This window comes from Oculina patagonica, chromosome 2, assembly GCF_052425735.1.
Source record: "Oculina patagonica isolate OP01 chromosome 2, crgOcupat, whole genome shotgun sequence".
Lineage (NCBI taxonomy): Eukaryota > Metazoa > Cnidaria > Anthozoa > Scleractinia > Oculinidae > Oculina > Oculina patagonica.
In genome coordinates, this window is record NC_135759.1 from 4,106,544 (window position 1) to 4,124,995 (window position 18,452).

An 18,452-nucleotide genomic window follows, 5' to 3' on the forward strand; every position below is an offset into this window, starting at 1 on the left:
AGCCTTCAACATAAGGATTGTTTGCCTTTGCGTATCTCTTGCTAACCATGGAAATACCTCCTCTTATTCCCCTTTCGACAAAGAGATGCATTTCTGAGTCTGTAAGGAGCTCAAGCTGCACGCCTGTCTTTTTCAAGAGTGCGTCCCAAGAAAGGCCAGGCGATGTAAAATAGTGAGCTGGATCGAGGCCATAGTTTTCTTGGCATATATTTCGAAAGTTCTCAAAAACATCAGCCAAAAGAGTAACGTCAGTTTTAACGTACAAATTGTGGTAGTCGCCCAGCGTTTTGCATCCAAAAGCTTCCCATACCCTCTTTGCGTGATCGTACTCTTCGTCTGTTATGTGCTCGTCGTTTAGCTTGCTGTAAAACTTTTCTTTTTCAGGCAAACTTGTTTCGCTAAATCTTTCCCATGAGTCCATGTACTCGTACGGATAGATCCCCTTTTTGTAAAGAAGTTCAAAATTTTGTGAAGAAAGAGATTTTGTTATTTTCAATGACTCCTTCGGTGTTGCGCTTACAAGTGAATCGAGGCTTCCTTGTAGAAAGTTCAAGCTGTCAATGAAACGCAGACCTCCTACTGAAAATGTGATGTATTTCTCCATGTTGTTGGCGACGCATTTCACCTCTTTATGTGTCGCTTGCGACAGCTTTGACATCGCTTGCATTAAATGGTGCGCATCATAGCCCCTCAGGTTGTGAAATACAACTGGTATTTGGTCCGTCTTTGGTTTTATTCGCATTTTCAGGTTGCATGCGTTGTGCGCTGCTCCTCGAAACTTGCCTGTTATGTGGCAATGGTCTTTTACTGCATCTCTGAAGTTTTGCCTGAGCAAAGGTTGCCCACAGCATAAGCAGTCATCTTGTTCTTCTGCAGCTTCTTTGTGCTCTTCTTCTGTCAATCTTTTTAGCATGAGAAACGAACTGTAAAGCGAACTGTCATTTTCTTTCTTTACATCGTAAAAACATTTTTTGTGCCATTGCCCATCATAAGTGTATACGCTACCTTCTTCACTTTCCCACACAGGTAAAGAGTCTAAAAAGTAATCTTTTATCAAACTTTTTTGACAAATATGGCAATCAGTTGCATTTTTAAATTTTACCCAATCTTCTGAAGTCATCACAAGAGGTTTTGGCAATGACAAACTATTTCTTATTATTTTCTCTTCCTCTTGAAGACAGTTCAAAAACACTTCAACAGCATTTTCACCTCTGTAGACTACTGGCCGTTTGTTTCTGCCGTCACTCCTTACAACTGTGTAAGCAAAACCACATGCCTCATGCTGTTCTGTCTTCTCGGTGTAGCTTTTTTGCTTGCTCTCTGGCCCAATCTCGCAGCCTGAAATCTTTCTGACCAAAGCCTCAAAGTCAGCATATATCACGTAAGGCGCTCTCATCTGTTTGTGATGATTTTGGAAAGAAAGGGTGTTTTTCCCCTCTTCCGGCATCTCGATCCTTGTCGGCCTGCCGTTCATGCCATTGCAATATTTTTCGTGGTTCTCGAGCAAGTCCGCTCTTGTAAAACCGGTCAAGCACAACATGCAAAAGTGTTTTTTGGTTGCATTTTTTGTCTGATCAAAAAGCAGAGCGCTTACTCTTTTTACAAAACAGTAATGCTGAATTAATCCTGACTCTATTAATATAAGGTTTATACGAGGAATTGTTTTTTCTTCTTTGCTTATTCTGTGCACAATCACACGATTGTCTTCCCAGCCGAACACATTTATTGCGAGGTTGCTGTTTTGCCTCTCGAGTTTGTCAATCTGTTTTACAGGTGTGGGGAAATCGATGCCTCTGTAGTTAATTCCGTCGTTGACCGGATATTTGCTTGGCCTTTGAAGGTTTTTTCCGTACCTTGGAGGAAAAAGTGCAGCCCTCAAAGCCCACTTCAAACATTCGTTATCCCTGTTTTGCACGTTGATTATTGCTTTCTTTTTTGCCAGATTGGCTGGGAGAGGTAAGTAAGTTCCTCCGCGCAATGGCTGATAGCGTGCAACATTTACGTACGCTTCGGTTATTCTTTCAATAACCCAGCCTGAGCCGCGCTCTGACCAAGCCTCAATTTGGCCCTTTGCTCTTTCAATAAATCTATCGAACTCTTGTATTATCTGTTGTTTATTATTTTCGTTAAAAACGTGCGGTTCTCTTTCTTTAAAATAATGCTTCATCTCTTGTGTTACACCAGTCTCAAAGTTTTCTTTTGTGAACTTTATTTGCAACCCAAAGCTTACTTTTACGCTTTTCAAATCTCTTATTTCATTCTTTACCAAATTAACAAACTTTCCTTTTGTTTTCTTTTGAAAGACAAAAAGGTCTTTGCTGGCACGGCCACCCTCTGGTATGGCAATTTTCCACACGCGTAGCAATTCATTAAAATCGGATTGGGCCAGTAAAAAAGTTTCGTTTCTTTGTGGATTTCTTTGAAATTCACGGAGGTTTTCCTCCATCATAGCTTGCAAAACTTCTGACGAATATCTTGCGGCAGCCATCTGTTGTATATACCAAAGAAAAATATTTGTTCAATTGAAAAATGATTCTGGCACAGCAAGGCAGCTTGAGATTTGTGAGCGCTCAAGCCGCAGAGATTTTGGGTGCCGCTCGCGATTTTTGCACACATAGACGGTGGTGGTTTTGGTCACTAATCTCGACAAGGAGCGAGGCGAGCTCGGGCGAGCCCGGGCGAGCCGAGCGAGGTGTCGCGATTTGTGCCAAAACCACCACCGTCTATGTGTGTAAACGCAAAAGCGGCCAAGGTCTGAAAGGTGTTCAGTTTAGTCTATTTCGTTACATCCGTTTTCTTCTCTTCACTTTCTTCTGCTTTCTTCAACGCACGTTATCATTTTTAGACGTCGATTCACTGGATATTGGGCTCATTTTCCATATCCCGCGTCTTGGTTCCCTGTTGCACTTGAGGAGTTGGTTGATTGATTGCATCGAAATGGTCACTTCTCATGTATGATTAGTTAAATCATTCTGAAGTCATATATTTATCATTTTTGACGCCGAATCGTGATCTTTATTTCGCGTCATTTTTTCATATCTGTCGCTTTTCGGTATTTGAATGCTCTTGAAGAGTTAGGTGATGGATTGCCTTGAAATACTCACATCTTAGTTATGAACTGTGACTAAATATCATTCTTTTGTCTTAATTTATTCCGTTTCTAACGCTAATTTGTGATTATTCGCCTCATTTTAACTAAAAAAATTGAAATTACAAACCATCCGATATCGTGTTATACATCATGTTTCTCTTATAGGCAAGAGAAACTTTGTACGATATTTCCTTTTCCGACAGATTTTTAAATTTTGCATTCTGTTCTCACCATTAAATCCCATGCAAGTTTTTTTTTCAAGTGCAGTATTTGACTGACTAGTGGGAGGCGCAGTGGCCTAATTGTTAGTGCGCTCGCCTCCGAGTCGAATGGCCCGGGTTCGAGGCCTGGCCGGGGCGCTGCGTTGTGTTCTTGGGCAAGACACTTTACTCTCACAGTGCCTCTCTCCACCCAGGTGTATAAATGGGTACCGGCGAATTTACTGCTGGGGGGTAACCCTGCGATGGACTAGCATCCCATCCAGGGGGGAGTAGCAATACTCCTAGTCGCTTAATGCTACAGAAACCGGGATAAGCTCCGGCCTGATGAGCCACTAGGCTCGACAGCAGGCTTTACCTTTACCATTTGACTTGTGCAATATATTGAAGATTCAGGTAGAGAAACATTTATTAACAAATCGACCACATTTCCCATGACCCTAATAAACCTTTGTGGAAACGCAGCTGTGTTCTATTGGAAATCCGCGAATCAGATTGGTTCTCCTATCGTTTTTTATTCGCTGATAGAACACAATCGCGCGCGAAACATAAAATTGTTGGCTCTGGACCGCAATCCTCTGCAATCCCTCGTTTTCTTTGAGCGACAGTCAACTCGGCTTCGCCTTGTTAACTATAGTCGAATATAAAATATAATTACAGTTTTGTTACAGGTTTACATTTATCACCTATCATGTTCTAAATTTTTCATCACAAGAATAAAATAGCCAATTGCTATTGTAGGAAATTAAAAATGTGAAAATACGACAAATTCGAAAACAGTTATGAAATGCCAAATATCGCAAGAAACTACCAGAAATGGTAGAAGGGTCTATTAGCTTAAGCAGTGTTTCCATGTTTCTACATTTACTTTCAGATTTTTATTGTATTTGAAATAAACAAACGCTAGTAAAATGGCCAGCATGGAAATCGGGTTGCGCGATTCGGTCATTTACATAATGTACAGGCTATCTAATAGTATTTTTCGGATGAAAAGAAGACAGGTTAAAACGACGGGACACTATTTGGCGAAACGTGACTCCCAGCAGTAAATTAACTAAATTGCTTAATTATATATAATTACTAACTAAATAACTAACAAAAACCGAAGCCAAAGCCATTTATTTATTTTTTTCTTTCCAAGTTTCTCTTTACATCAATTAAACCTTAAACATTGGTTTTGACCATTATCAGAGTACGTGCAGCATCTAACATGTATATACATGTATATATTAAGTTAAATAAAAAGTCAGATTCGGAGTTGCCATTGTTTGCCTCTTAACACCTCCAGCAGTTGCTTCCTACCTTGGTCAGGATAATTGTTACAACAAATGGTTAATTCAGAAAGTTTAAAATTTTCGTCTTTCAGTGCAGCGCACAGGTGTGATAAACCTTGATCTGTTATTTGTTCATGATAAAGAACCAGCTTAGTGAGTTTACAGGTTTTACTTGTAAGTGCATCACATAGCAGAGAAATACCTTTATCTGTTATATTACTTGTCGCAAGGTCCAACATAGTGAGTTTACAATTAACATGTTTTAGTGCATCACTCAGTCGTGAAAAGCTTTCATTTGTTATATGGTCAATATAACCAATGCCTAACTCAGTGAGCTCACAATTTACGTCTTTTAGTACATCACACAAGTGCAGTAGACCTAATTCATGTGTTATACGATTTCCTGAGAGGTCTAACTTGGTAATTTTACAATTACCATTTTTGAGTACATCACAGAGGTGTGATAAACCTCGTTCTGTTATTTGACTATTCGAAAGGCTCAACTTTATCAGTTTACAATTTTCATCAGTCAATGCATCACACAGATGAAGTACACCCTCATCCGTTATATCATTATCACTTAAATATAATTCAGTAAGTTTACAATGAACATGCTTCAGTGCATCATACAGTTGTAACACGCCTCGATCTGTTATATTGTTGTCGAAGAGGACCAACTCCGTTAGTTTGCAATTGAAATTAGTTAGGGTTTCACACAGATGTGATACGCCTACATCTGCTATGTTGTTATCACTCAGTTTCAACTTTGTAAGTTTACAGTTTACATCTTTTAGTGCACTGCACAAATGCGATGCAGCTTCGTCTGTTATATCGTCGACACCAAGGTCCAGCGAAATGATTTTACAGTTACCATGCTTTAGTACATCACATAGGTGTGATACACCTTCGTCCGTGATGTTGCAGTTTGAACTAAGGTCCAACTCAGTGAGTTTACAATTGCCATTTTCTAGTACATCACAGAGATATAATAAGCCTTGATTTGTCACATTGTTACGAAAAAAGCTCAACTTAGTTACTTTGCAATTTACATCCTTTAGTGCACCACACAGGTGTGATACACTTTCATCTGTTAGATTGTTATTACTAAGGTCCAACTCAGTAAGTTTACAATTACCATTTTTTAACGCATCACACAGGTGTGATACGCCTTGGTCAGTCACATGGTTACCCCCAAGATCCAACGTAGTGCATTGAAGATGTTTTATAAAGTATGCAATTGCTGTGCAGTCAACGGGTGTGACTTGACATTCACACAGATCTATTTTACCATTGAACTCACTGTTCGTGTTCAATTCAGAAGCTGTAATCTCCACGGTAGTTTCCTCATTGTACTCATACAAACACTTCATCATGAGTAGAGCCTCCTTGGGTTTAGCGTTCACTGTCAAAGAGTCATGAAGAATGCTGGCAAAAATCTTTACCGCTTCATTGTCCTGGCCACGGAGAAGACCTGCCACAAACTGAATTACCAGATGCCACTTGGGATCTGAAGCATTTGACGAGATGAAATCAATTATGTCACTGGGGTCCATCTTTGCAATTTCTCTGGCAGCAAGTAACTCTTGTAATGTCAAATGAATGAAACCGAAATGAGATCTGAATCTAAAAGGCGAGACTTCAATGTCTGGCATACGGTTTAGTAAGCCACAGTTTTCCATTCCCTGCACTTCCACTGATTCAAACATTAGTCGCCTTTCGTCTATTCCTGCTTTTGCCAATGATCCTACTTGGCTTAAAGTTTGTTCTACAGTATCTGGGAAGCCAGCATTACCCATGAGATAGTCCTTTGTTAATATTTTGCCCTTAAATTCGGGGTGATGCTTGAACATAAACAACCTTAGAGCTCCGTCATAAATTTTTGTTGAAGTTGTTGGCAAAGCACTGTCTGACTTATGATCTTGAATTGTGATCAACTTTTTCAAAAGGGAACAGACAATAAAACTGTTTACTGGAATGTAGCACAGTGACAACAGTTCTAAGTTGCTGCTGATATGCACCCATATTCTGTTCATTGTTTCTGGGTCCTGATGCGTACAAAATTTGTGAACGTATTCCTCAACTTTCTCTGGTGTAAATCCCATGACCTCCACCATTCTGTCAAATGTCAGGCCTGCGACACTCTGCACCACATTGGGTCTACAAGTTGTCACAACTGTGGCCCCAGAAAGTTGTTTTCCTTTCACTAATTTCCCATACAGTGCAGAGAATGGCATTGCCTCTGTTGGACTATTTCCACCTTGTGCCTGCTCATCCTCCAAACAGCTTTCATGGTGCTTAAATTCATCCAGGCCATCGAATACAAGAAGGACTTTCTCTGGGTTGTCCAACAGATACTGGAATAACTCATTGTCAATGCTTCCTTCTAGATACACACGACTTAGTAACTGTTTAAGAGAGATGCTCTCTGCAGTTGTCCCAGCACAACTGAACCATCTGAACTGAAATGAAAACAGGTGTTCAAAACCTTTTTTGCTGTCTTTGAACATATCACCCTTGCTCCAGTCACTAGACAATTTCCTGCACAATAAAGATTTTCCGATACCCGGGCGACCAACAATGAGGATCTTGCGAGGATCTTGTGTATCTTTGTTGGGAAGAAATAACTCTTCAATGTTCTTTATGGCAACTCATCCACGTTGGGGCTTTAAGTAGATGTCGTACATTTCGTGTCTTTCTAAACACTCATGAAACGCGTGTTCCGCTCTTCCAGAGTAAATAACAAAGTCCACAAAAATGTCATCTAAAGCTCTGTTGTCTTTGGTTTCGATGCTCGGAGCAGTTAATGGTTCTAGAATTTCCGTGTCTTCAAGAATTCGTTTTCTCATGCGCAATGTAGACTCACGCAACGTGACTGGAGTTCTACTCTTGTTGAAAAAGTACTTTTGACAAAATTTGGAGTCGAAGGTGAACTGTTTACTTTGTATTGCTCGCACTAAAAGATAAGACATCAGTTGTACTGCTCATCATATTCTGCCAAACATTCGTCTTGAAAATTGGGGACTTGGCAGCGAAATCTTCGACGTTCACTGGTTCTGAGCTGTGCTGTGAATCCCAAGAATGCTATTATTGCTGGGATGTAGAAAACAGCGACAATATAACCAAATGAACTGAAGTACTTCGACAGTAAAAACTCCTTCAAACTTTCCATGGCAGATTGCGGATGGCCAAGGAAGAAATGAATGGTCAATGCGGCTACCCTTTAATAATAACCTTTATTTAATCACGATCTGTTTTAAAGCAAATACATGCTTGAGGGGTCGTGTGTGACTATCTACCTACCTAAGAAAATTATTATAACATTGTAATAAACTAAAATAAACGATATTACATTTTAAAAAGATTAAGATTTAAAATTGAAAATCACACATATGTTTCGGAGTTGTCTGGATCGACAACCTGCTAAAATTAAGTTTTTTAAATATGGGGTCCATTCTCGCTTTTTTGCAAAACTGCTTGTGGTTGGTAGCGTTATTAAAGTAGCTTGACACAAAATTCCATAAGACTGCACCTCTGTGCTGGATTGAGTTCTTTAAAAAGGACGTTGAAAATCGTGGGACAACCGCTTTTTTGTGTCCTCTTAGGTTGTAGGGTCCGTGTCTCCGCGTCTCCACGTTTTCGAAGTCTGACTTCGTGGCGGATTCTATCTCGTCAACTCTTGATTTGACAAAGCACCAGGAATAAGCGATGCACACAACCACAAAAGGAACAAAACTCAGAAGAACAACGTCGTAAATAAGTGTTTTTGCGACAGAAAATGAAAAACTTACAACTTCGATTTCCTATTACAACTATTACAACTTCCGCGGATTTCCGTTTCTTGAGAAAACGAAAAACAGCTGATTTGATCTCACATTTTTTTTTTATTTTCTAAGAGAAGCAAGTAGAATTTGGGTGTAAATTTCCATTCAAAACCTAAAAATTATCTTCGGTGTCCGATTTTTAATTGATGACGTAGGCTTTATGTATTGGGCCTTTGACCGGTTTTGTTTCGTGCATCGCGTGATCGACCGATCAATAGAACCAAGTAGAATTGGGAACTAACAACAGGAATAAATGAGACGTAAACAGAGATCAAGCTTAGCACGACAAGAGATTGCCGCGAAGAACACAAAGCAAAATACTCCTGGGAAGTAGAAAGGACTAATACAAAATTTTAAACGAAAGAGACAAATTATATTTGACGAGTTCTTTTAGATTTAGTAAATAACCGCCGCCTGGTTTGCTCACTTGGTAGAGCACCGGATTGCTGTGCGGGAGGTCGAGGGTTCGAACCCCAGGCCGGACCAGCACTCAGGATCTTTAATATAACTGAGGAGAATGCGCTGCCTTTGTAATTACATCTGCAAATGGCTAGACATTCTAGTCTTCTCGGAAAAGGACGATAAACCGTAGGTCCCGTCTCCTGTATCCTCAGTCTTATAGCACAAATCCATAGAGTGGAACAAATTCATAGAGTGGCAGTACTGCTCGTCCCTTAAAGATCCCTTAAGGAACCCACACACTATTCGCAAACAGTAGGGCACGAAGCTCCCGGTGTTGTGGTTTGGCCTGTAGTAAATTACGGTATGTGTACAGCGCATTTGAACATATACATATGGAAAATGCGCTATATAATGGCATTATCATTATCATTAAACAGACATCTCAGTCTAGAATTGGACCGCGTTTGACCTTGGTCGCTCAAGAGAAGTATCGTATGTCGTATATCAGGCTTATAGCAGATGTCACGCTACAAGATAACGCAACTTTTGTTATTTTTTTAACAAATTTCCTGAAAATTATTTAAGACCCCCTCGGATGCATGCATACATTGCGTGCCGTTTTTTTTTATTTTCGTACTTTGTACGAGAACTGGAAAATAAGGAAAACTGCAATGACTTGGAAAAAAGTACGAGCTGTGTTCTAAATGGTGCACTCTCTTCCATAAGTGATAGTAGATATAATTATTGTTACTAATCAAATAAATTAAAACCAACGAGACTTCTATCACTCGGATTACAAGTTTGACGCACGAATGCTAAAACCTGAATGAGGATTGAGAGGGTCGAGCACCACCCACGTAAACACTGACACACCAGAAAAGATCATTACACTCTTTCGACTCATTTAGCAAACGTAGGAGGGAATATCATGCAGAGTGGTGCACAGAGGCCAGCTTTCAGCCTGCTTCAATGTCAGGACTGGTGTTTGACAAAGACTGCTCGACATCCCCTTTCATATTTCTTATTGTTATACGCTGGAGTATGAGAACCACCACTAAGGGAAAGAAGAATGGAATTCAGTGGACCCCTTGGACACAGCTGGAGGATTTAGACTTTGCGATGATCTGGCTCTTCTTCATATAACTAAGACCAGATACAGGGCAAGACCACCGGATTGGCAGCAACATCAGAAAGAACTGGTTAAAAAGATCAACGGGGGTAGATCATAGATCATGAAGATCAACAGCATCAATTGAAATCCAATCATAGTAGGAGGACCGTTAGAGGAGGAAGTAGTGGCTGACTTAGAATCCCCAAGGGAATTCCCCCTCCCAAGCTCCACCTGGAAGAAAGACCAAGCACGAGTTCAATGGCGAGGGATTGTTTCACCTGGAGCGATGCGCCTCAGAAGCTTTAGGAAGGAAACCGTGGTCAAGGAAAGGATAATGGACACGGGCAAATGAATAACTGAATATTTTTTAAGCCAGAATGCATAAGCATTAGGGGCCCATTACAGTATCTTTTGGGACCGTTGCTAGTAGGCATGAATAGATTGTGCTAGTAAATTCAGGAAAAGTTGCTTCACAATATACCAAAAAGTTGCTCTAAAGTTGCTCAAATATCAAAAAGTTGCCACCAAAATTAAGAAAAGTTGCTTGCTCTCTAGAGTCGTTTTGACGTGAATTTTGCGTTTTCTAGAAATTGAAGCGCTTGCAGGTTTACTATGACTTGCCCCAGCGTCTATGGCAACTTCAATGGGGTCAATGTCTGAATTATTTCCATTTTCCTCGTCTGAAATTTCATCTGATTGCGATGCCATAAGTGACTCGCACTTCAGCAAATACCAAGATGGCCGGCGGCAGGCTCTATGTTGCAGCGAATAAAACCAGTTTTAATAAAATCCTTCGAAATGAAACGACCTTTTATGGTTTGGATCGGTTTTATATCAATTTGTTGCTCAAAAGTTGCCAAGGAAGGTAAAAGTTGCCCTAGGTTGCTGGTACTACAAAAAGTTGCTCAAAAAGCTAAAAGTTGCTCAAAAGTTGCCGAGCACAATCTATTTATGCCTAGTTGCTAGGGAGATTTCAATTGGCTGTAACTTAATGTATCTTTGCTTTTATTAAACCAAATTTAGACAGGAGTTTTAAAGTACGACTGCAAGTCTGTTGATGACGTCACCGGTGCACGTCTAATGTCACGTGACCCAGAACAAAAAACTGAGTTTTATGCAAGAAACTTACGGTCTCATTCATAGTTTGTAGTATTATGTCAATCAGTACGTTTATCTTAAAAAATGTAAGCATGCGTTTTCCGTTAGCACAAAAATTTAAAAAATAAGTAAAGAAAATGTGTTCTTTTGACCACGTTTTTGAACACAACTTTAATGTTGTTTTGATTTTCCGAAAACGCATGCTTACGTTTAAAGAAAAATGTATTTTCTTTCGATTTACTGCAAAAAACAGAAGGTACGGTTTTTTCCTTCCGAGAAAAACTCGCATTTTTGTCCGTACCGTAAGTAAAATTATACGGTGAATGATTGGTTGAAATCATCGTAATTGACATTGCTGCACTAAGTTGGCTTTCCCCCCGCTCACGTACGCTTCAAAAACTATAATTTTTCGACACGGCAAACTTTACTTCTTGCTTGTATTCGGACAGCTTTACTGAACAACGTTTACTGTCGCTCAACTAACATGTAGAGGCTAAGACAAATGTAAACAACGGCGGTCGTAAGTATTAAAAAGAGTTTAGTGTGAGTTTCTTTATTTTCGGCTTATAATTTGCGAATTAGCGTAAACGGCGTTATCGTGTTTTGAGCAAGAAGGCTACAATTCATAGTTCGGTTGAATAAATTGTTGACGTTTGTAAGCTGAAATGTATTTATACAGGTGTTTTATATAGTTTAGTTTTCGCAGTTTTGTACCTTACTGAATTTGTCCTGTGGTTAGACTGCTGTACGAATCTTAATCAGTAGTTTCTGCAAGACTGAATTTACGGCAGATAAATCTGCGTGCGTAAAAATTATCTTACTGTCGATTGCATCTACCTGTGAACGCACGCGCTGAAAACATGTTTTCAAATGATGTCAAACGTCAGCGTTTCAGGTGTCAAACTGTGAAGTTTAGCCGACCGAAACGCGAACTTTTGCACTCAAAATACTCACCATAAACACTGAGTACGGGCGAAACTTTACACTAGAAATGATTCAAGTGAACCTGTGTATGCATATCGACACAGATCAGCATCAGTTTCTCAGAAGAAGTTTCAGGTGTCAAACTTTGAAGTTTAGCAGTTCGTAACGGCAACTTTCGCGCCGAAAATTCAACACATTCCGGTTTCGAAATGGCGGAAAGATTAGAAAGTTCGCGTTTCGGTCGGCTAAACTTCACAGTTTGACACCTGAAACGCTGACGTTTGACGTCATTTGAAAACATGTTTTCAGCGCGTGCGTTCACAGGTAGATGCAATCGACAGTACCTTCGTTTCGCGAACGAAATGAATCGCTGTTTTTTTTTCTGAGCTTCGTTTAGTTCTAGTGACAGTGCTTTAATTTTTGCCAGTAGCTTTCACAGATTTCTTCAGTGAGCTGAAGGGGAAACTGATGAAAATACGGTAGCGCCGCAAATTCGCATGTTTTCTAACGCATCGGCACTACTTTGAAAAATATCTCGGCGGTTTCGGATACTTGCTTCAGGCTTCGTATATGTTTTGAAATCATTTAGTATGACAAACTTTGTTTTTATTTCAATTTACCCAGTTTCTGTTACTGCAGAACAAATTTCCGTGATTGGAATATGATTCTAATCGAAAGCTAAATGGGAACTAAACTCGCGTAAAATTTTGCCGCTAAGCTGAGAAAACCGGAAATAAAATTGCACTTGCGTGGCAACCGCGTAGCTTGGCAACGAGATACTGTGATGGGCCCTTAATTCTTTTTTCAGTAAGTAGTCTCCAAGGACATGACTTTCGACTTGCCACAATAACATGTAGTTTCTTAAAGTGTTTTTTCCCACCACCACCCCCCCCCCCCCCAACCGCCTCTCTCACCCCCCATCCCCTCTCCGCACCACTGAAAGCAGTTTGAGTAGTGGAATAACCAATTTATTAGAGAGTTGCCTTACCCATTCAAAAACATTTTCACTCATATAATTTTGTACAAACTTTATTTCAGCATTGTACAGTCAGATCCATACAAAATAAACACCATATCATTGAAAGAACAGTACATTACAAGGGCGCAGAGAATGCGTCAAGAGTGAAAGACAACTTCACAGTTCCTCAAAATCACATAAATTGAAATTTCTCATCTAAAACAGGGGCACTGAAAAGAAAACAGGATGACTGATTACTTTTAAATACCCATTTTATACCACTGTGCAGGATATCCTGTATGAACTCTGTTATGCAACTTCTATTTTACAGTCAAAATATTTAGCGCGTGCCACCTAAAATTCTAGAATAGTTTTGTTTAACAGCGAACGGATTTCATTATTCATTTCAAACATTCAAATTTAATTTGAATACTGTAGATCATCGAACCATGAACACATGAACATGTGAACCTGTCAAAAATAAACCAATTTGATTGGTTAATTTTTGACAGGTTCATGGATGATCTACAGTATTAAAATTAATTTTGAATGTTTGAAATGAATAATGAAATCCGCTCACTGTTAATCAAAACTATTCCGGAATTCTAGGCGGCATGCGCTGAGTATTTTGACTGTAATAGAAGTTGCATAAGGGCAACATTTGTTGAAATGCGCGTGTTGCCCATATATGGCCAAAATGTTATTGTTATCTGTCATCTGTATATAACAGATATCCTGCGATCCCACAGGTTGTCAAGATTCGTCTGAAATCTTTGAAACGCTGCACAACCACAGCTTTTCTAGCTGCAAAACGTATTTTGTTGACATTAATTTTGTTGAATAATTAAACAATTATCCTGCTCAATCTTGCGGAATATCGCCTGATTTTAACTGACTCGGACTACAGCCTCATTGGCCAAGTATCAGGTGATATCAGGCGATATTAATAATAGAAAAATAAAATGGTCTTATTAGGGACAAGAATTATACATCAAACAAACATAATATTGTTTTTTGTGTCTCAGCTTACATAAAAGTTGTTAAGTGGGGAATACCAGTATTACATGTAAGTGTTAATTAATTAATTAATTAATTAATTAATTTAAGGAGTCTCACTGATTTTAAGCTCCAGGGTCCATTGCACCTTTTATCCTCTGTAGTTAATATCCACATATTGCAAGTTGATATATTACATTATTTTCTCCCACTAACAAGCCAACAAACAAACCTTTGGCAGCTTCAGCTTTTCTAATTTCCTCTAGTTCTGCTCTTTCCTTGGCCCTCAGAGCTTCTACCTCCCTTTCATGAGCTGCTATGGGTTTGAGATACTCTGGGGAGATTTGTAAAAATACAATCATTTAATTCAAGCCTTTGCATTGTCTTGAAGCATAAGAATTGACCACCAGGGTGCAAAGAAGATAGATGCCCTTTGGGCAAGTTGGAACCATTGTGTGCTTTCCCGAAGGCATTTCTCAGTGTCTTTACTTCATCTTCCCACTAAAAAGTCCAAAAATGTCACTTTTCCATCAAGCAAGTGATAGACAGAATTGACTAGCCTGACAGAAAAATTCCACTAACTCAGAGCTATCGGACACGACTGTCTTTGCACACTGGAACACAGAGTTCTTAATGGCTTTTAGTGGAAATATACAGCGCAAGGAATGAGCAACTAAATTTTGTTTAAATTGTAACAATTATTGCGCCTTTTAGTAATACGCGAACTCTGAAGTTCAAATCCCAACTAACGATTGCGTTTTTCACTGCTGTCAATCATAATTATGGCAACCTCAAAGAACCTTGAAAAACGGAAACAAAGAAAATGGATCTAAAGCCACCAATCACAGTCAACAGATGTGACATTTTGAACAGGATGAAGTGAACTTCTGTTTTCTGAGAGGTCTGTTTAGATGATTGACAGCAGCAAAAACTGTGAACCGGTTTACGGATTGATTGAGCAGACTGCGCATGTTATTGAAAAGCGCAGTAAGTTGTGAGAGCATGATGCTTCATGCAACAATTCTGAAGAGTCAAGCATAAGCCACTGTTCTCACATTGTGTTCTTGGAAAAAGACTCTTTATTCTTAGTGCCTCTCTCCACCCAAGTCTTAACAAGCCAGGATAGATGAGACAAAGATGAATTAACAGCACGCATAAACACACATATAAAATAACAAGTGCCGTGACATACAGTAACTCCCAAACCTACATGTACATGAGTAGGTATATTGTACCTGTGCAAATAAAGAAACCAGTAGCAACAATATTTACAAGTAACTAGCTTCAAATGAGGCTGTGATTAGCAGGGAATGTTACCCCAAGAACCAGCATAATAATCTAATTTTGTAAGTACACTGTACATGTAAGCCTGTAGCAGTTAGTAATACATGTATGCACATAATATTACTTCAAAATAATAATTAGCCTGTTCCTTTACCGTTTCTATTGTATCCATAGGCCAAGCCAAGCAACAGTGCGGCATATCTTGAGAACTGTTGAGCAATAAAATTGTTGCATTTATTTTTAGGCTATAGACTTAAATTTTTATTTATTATTCAGCATTGAAGCACACAAAATTGATCTTCCTCAGAGGAAAATAAAATTTTAATTGTCTATCACAAAGCATGAATGAAGTACATGTATATCCAGGAAGTCTTATCAAGCTATATGTGTATCTTGCACTTTTTATGGTTTTCAAAACATTGACAACTTTTTGCCAAGAGAAGTATTCATGTAATAAATAATTATATGTAATAATTACATAAATACATGTACATTTTTGTTCACAATTACTGGTACTATGAATTTTACAGGAATAGTAAAAAGGTTGAAATGAAACTGAAAAGTGAAAACTGATATATTTCAGTAGCATAATTTCATGGGGCTCCACAGACAATGTGACTTCAACACTGTAACACAAATAAAAGCAGAAATTCAGGTTGGGACACGTTGATCTGTACTGAATTCTGTTGCGCACGACGATTGAATAGAACTGAATGGGACTGAGAAACTAGCTACAAGATGTTACGCAAACAGAGATCAAGTTCAAAAGAACTCACCACGAAAAACACAAAGCAAAATATTCCTAGAAATTTAGAAAGGACTGGTACAAATACAAATGAAAGAGACAAAATTATGTATTTGATAAGTACTATTGAATTCAGTGGACAGATTATCACATCTCTACATTTTTTAATACAATGGGCCTGAGTGGTTGGTCTGTGTTAGTCCCAGGTGCCACAGGCGACTTACATGTACTTTTTGTCTTTGGGTGACTTGTATAACTTTGCTATCATGAAAGCGGTTAAGAACAGGGCACTCAAGATTTCTTATGTAAGCGCCTTCGGGCACCCTGCAGCTTTGATTGTCAGCACAGCTTTGATTGTCAACATAACAAAATGGGCCTTCAATGCCTACAAGTACAATGTACAACCCTTCACAATAGTACACAGAAAAACATTTCTCTGAATTCTCTTCCTGTTGCATATACATGTACATGTATGTACATGTATGGCTGGCACGCACAAAACACTCACTGCGAACCCACGAAGAAATTGCAGTTTAACGCAAGTGCTTTGGTTTTGATTGTCATTTTTGGGTTGCTTTCACATTTCATTTTTGCACTTGTGATGGCAGGAATAAAGTCTAGCAAAGGGCCAACTGTGATTGTCTCGAGTTTGCTTGCATGCATACAACATGCAAATTCGTGCGATAAGTGTGCTGTCTGGCATGCCAGTTCAAATGGAAACTCAAAGTTTTTTTTTATGAAGCTTTCTTTTACTTAAAGAAACTCTTGCGAGAGATTAATTGTTTTCTTGTAAGATAATTGCTGGTAATTTATTCCAAAATCTTGGATTTGTGGATTCTCTCGAAATGAGACTCTAGTCTCTCGAGACAAGATTCTCGTTTCAAGAGACGAGACACTCGTCTCATGAGAAATGAGACGAGAGGTGGTAACTTACTTTTGAGTGGTACTGTATGTCGAAAGTGAAACTTCAGTATAAAAATTACTGCTATAAAATGGGCTCCTTATGGGGTACAGGAAACCACTGAAAACACACTGTTTAACCATTGTATTGTGCATGATTGCCTTTTGGTCAGTATTGTTTGTTGTCTTATGTTTCTATTAGTTTGTGTCATTTGTGTCTGGTACATGAAGGAAAAGCCCTAAAATGTCATTGTCATTTAATCTCATTCTTTGCCAGTGGCACATTTAGTTCCATATGCCACTTTATTTCAGGGTACAGTCGTGTCACTGTAAATGGATTCATATTTTCACAGAGTATAATCGGAATAATTTTTCACTATATCTGTAAATTTTGCTGCGATTTTCGTTTCTACAGTAGCCAGTGTCCCATAATATGTGGTATTAAGACTGCACATATGTGTACATGTACAGGTACATGTAGGTACATTGTATTTCTGAGGCCCTGCTAGGGGGTCCCTGAGTCGCTTGTCTGAATTAAAATGTCTGGTGTTGCTATTTCATCAGTCATTCTAGGCATTTTTGTCACTTGTTGGAACAACAAGAAAGGACGTTTGTCGCAATTTCATTTTTTACGCTGTTGCCACTTTTTGGGTCAAGTTACCTGTAGGAATTTACCCTGCCAGGGCCTCATTTCTGTCAAATTCAATATGCACTAATTGCTACTGATAAAAAATTACAAATGCACTGGTTAGGGTTTGTACAGATGTGTATTTTTTTCAGCTATAATAGGCAATTTGTGGGATTTCAATGATCATTACCAAACAGAAGATCATAGGGAAACAGAGTGTCACAGCCTGTCAGCTTGGTTTCCGAAGTCTTTAAGAATATTGCCTGCCTGCCCAATCACTTCTTATGGGCAAATTTTTTATGAACCTCAGAAACCAGAAACCAAGAGAAAACCCACGTCAACTTCGGCACCATTTTTACCAAAAGGTATAACCAAAAGATCAAGAAAATCGTTAAATTTACACCAACCCCATGATATCAGATAACCTGAGTTATGTCTGTAGCGATAATTTCAAATTAAGTTCAGTCCATCTTCAAATGCAATTATTCTTGAAGTCAATCCCGTCACATGACGATTTTGCCACAATTAACGCTTCATCGAAACATGTACAACTAACAGAAAGAACTCAATAACATCGAACGCGAACACAAAACTAACTGGGCTTATTAAATCTCATCACAATATAATGTCCTTGAAGCTATAAAATACGACACAATTCACGGAGTCAAATTTGCCTGTAACACCAAACAGGAAAAGTTAATGTCACAGCTTTACACATTTTAACGTACCCGAATCGCTGGATTCACCCTAACAGGCATCTTCACCCTTAAAAGCGGTTGCAACACCTCGTAATTTCTCTGTAAAGTTACCGCAAACCGGGTCCCTGAGACTAATCCAAGATGGCGCCCAGGTTGTGCACGAGAATCAGGCCCAAGATGCTTTTCACACCGAAAAGCCCAGCCCCAGTCCCCCAGCCAGACTACTTACGCAACGTGACCTTCGTGCATATGAGGCAGCCTCGTTTCTGACGCGAAAATTGTATTCAAATTGAAGTTTTTGACT

The 18,452-nt window shown here is 39.1% G+C and overlaps 2 protein-coding genes and 1 pseudogene across 2 annotated transcripts in view; all 3 read right to left on the reverse strand.

The window, feature by feature from the left end:
• Window positions 1-18,452, reverse strand: part of LOC144642692 (zinc transporter ZIP13-like) — a 79,268-nt gene that overhangs the window by 52,336 nt on the left and 8,480 nt on the right.
• LOC144637715 (uncharacterized) lies at window positions 4,556-7,552 on the reverse strand (annotated as a pseudogene).
• On the reverse strand, window positions 12,953-18,310 carry LOC144642714 (ATP synthase F(0) complex subunit e, mitochondrial-like). The gene is made up of 4 exons (XM_078501759.1): window positions 18,179-18,310; window positions 15,332-15,386; window positions 14,126-14,227; window positions 12,953-13,127 (listed from the first exon to the last, which is right to left on the reverse strand). The coding sequence occupies exons 1-4, from the start codon at window positions 18,206-18,208 to the stop codon at window positions 13,114-13,116; spliced, it is 201 nt and encodes a 66-aa protein (XP_078357885.1). The 5' UTR covers window positions 18,209-18,310; the 3' UTR covers window positions 12,953-13,113.

Bases quoted from the DNA above. Each gene is read 5' to 3' on its own strand.
- LOC144642714 (XM_078501759.1), bottom strand. From the start codon at position 18,208: ATGCCTGTTAGGGTGAATCCAGCGATTCGG. The intron at 15,387-18,178 runs GTACGTTAAAAT...ATTGCTCAACAG, and splicing joins GGGTGAATCCAGCGATTCGG to TTCTCAAGATATGCCGCACT. The intron at 14,228-15,331 runs GTAAAGGAACAG...AAATCTCCCCAG, and splicing joins CTATGGATACAATAGAAACG to AGTATCTCAAACCCATAGCA.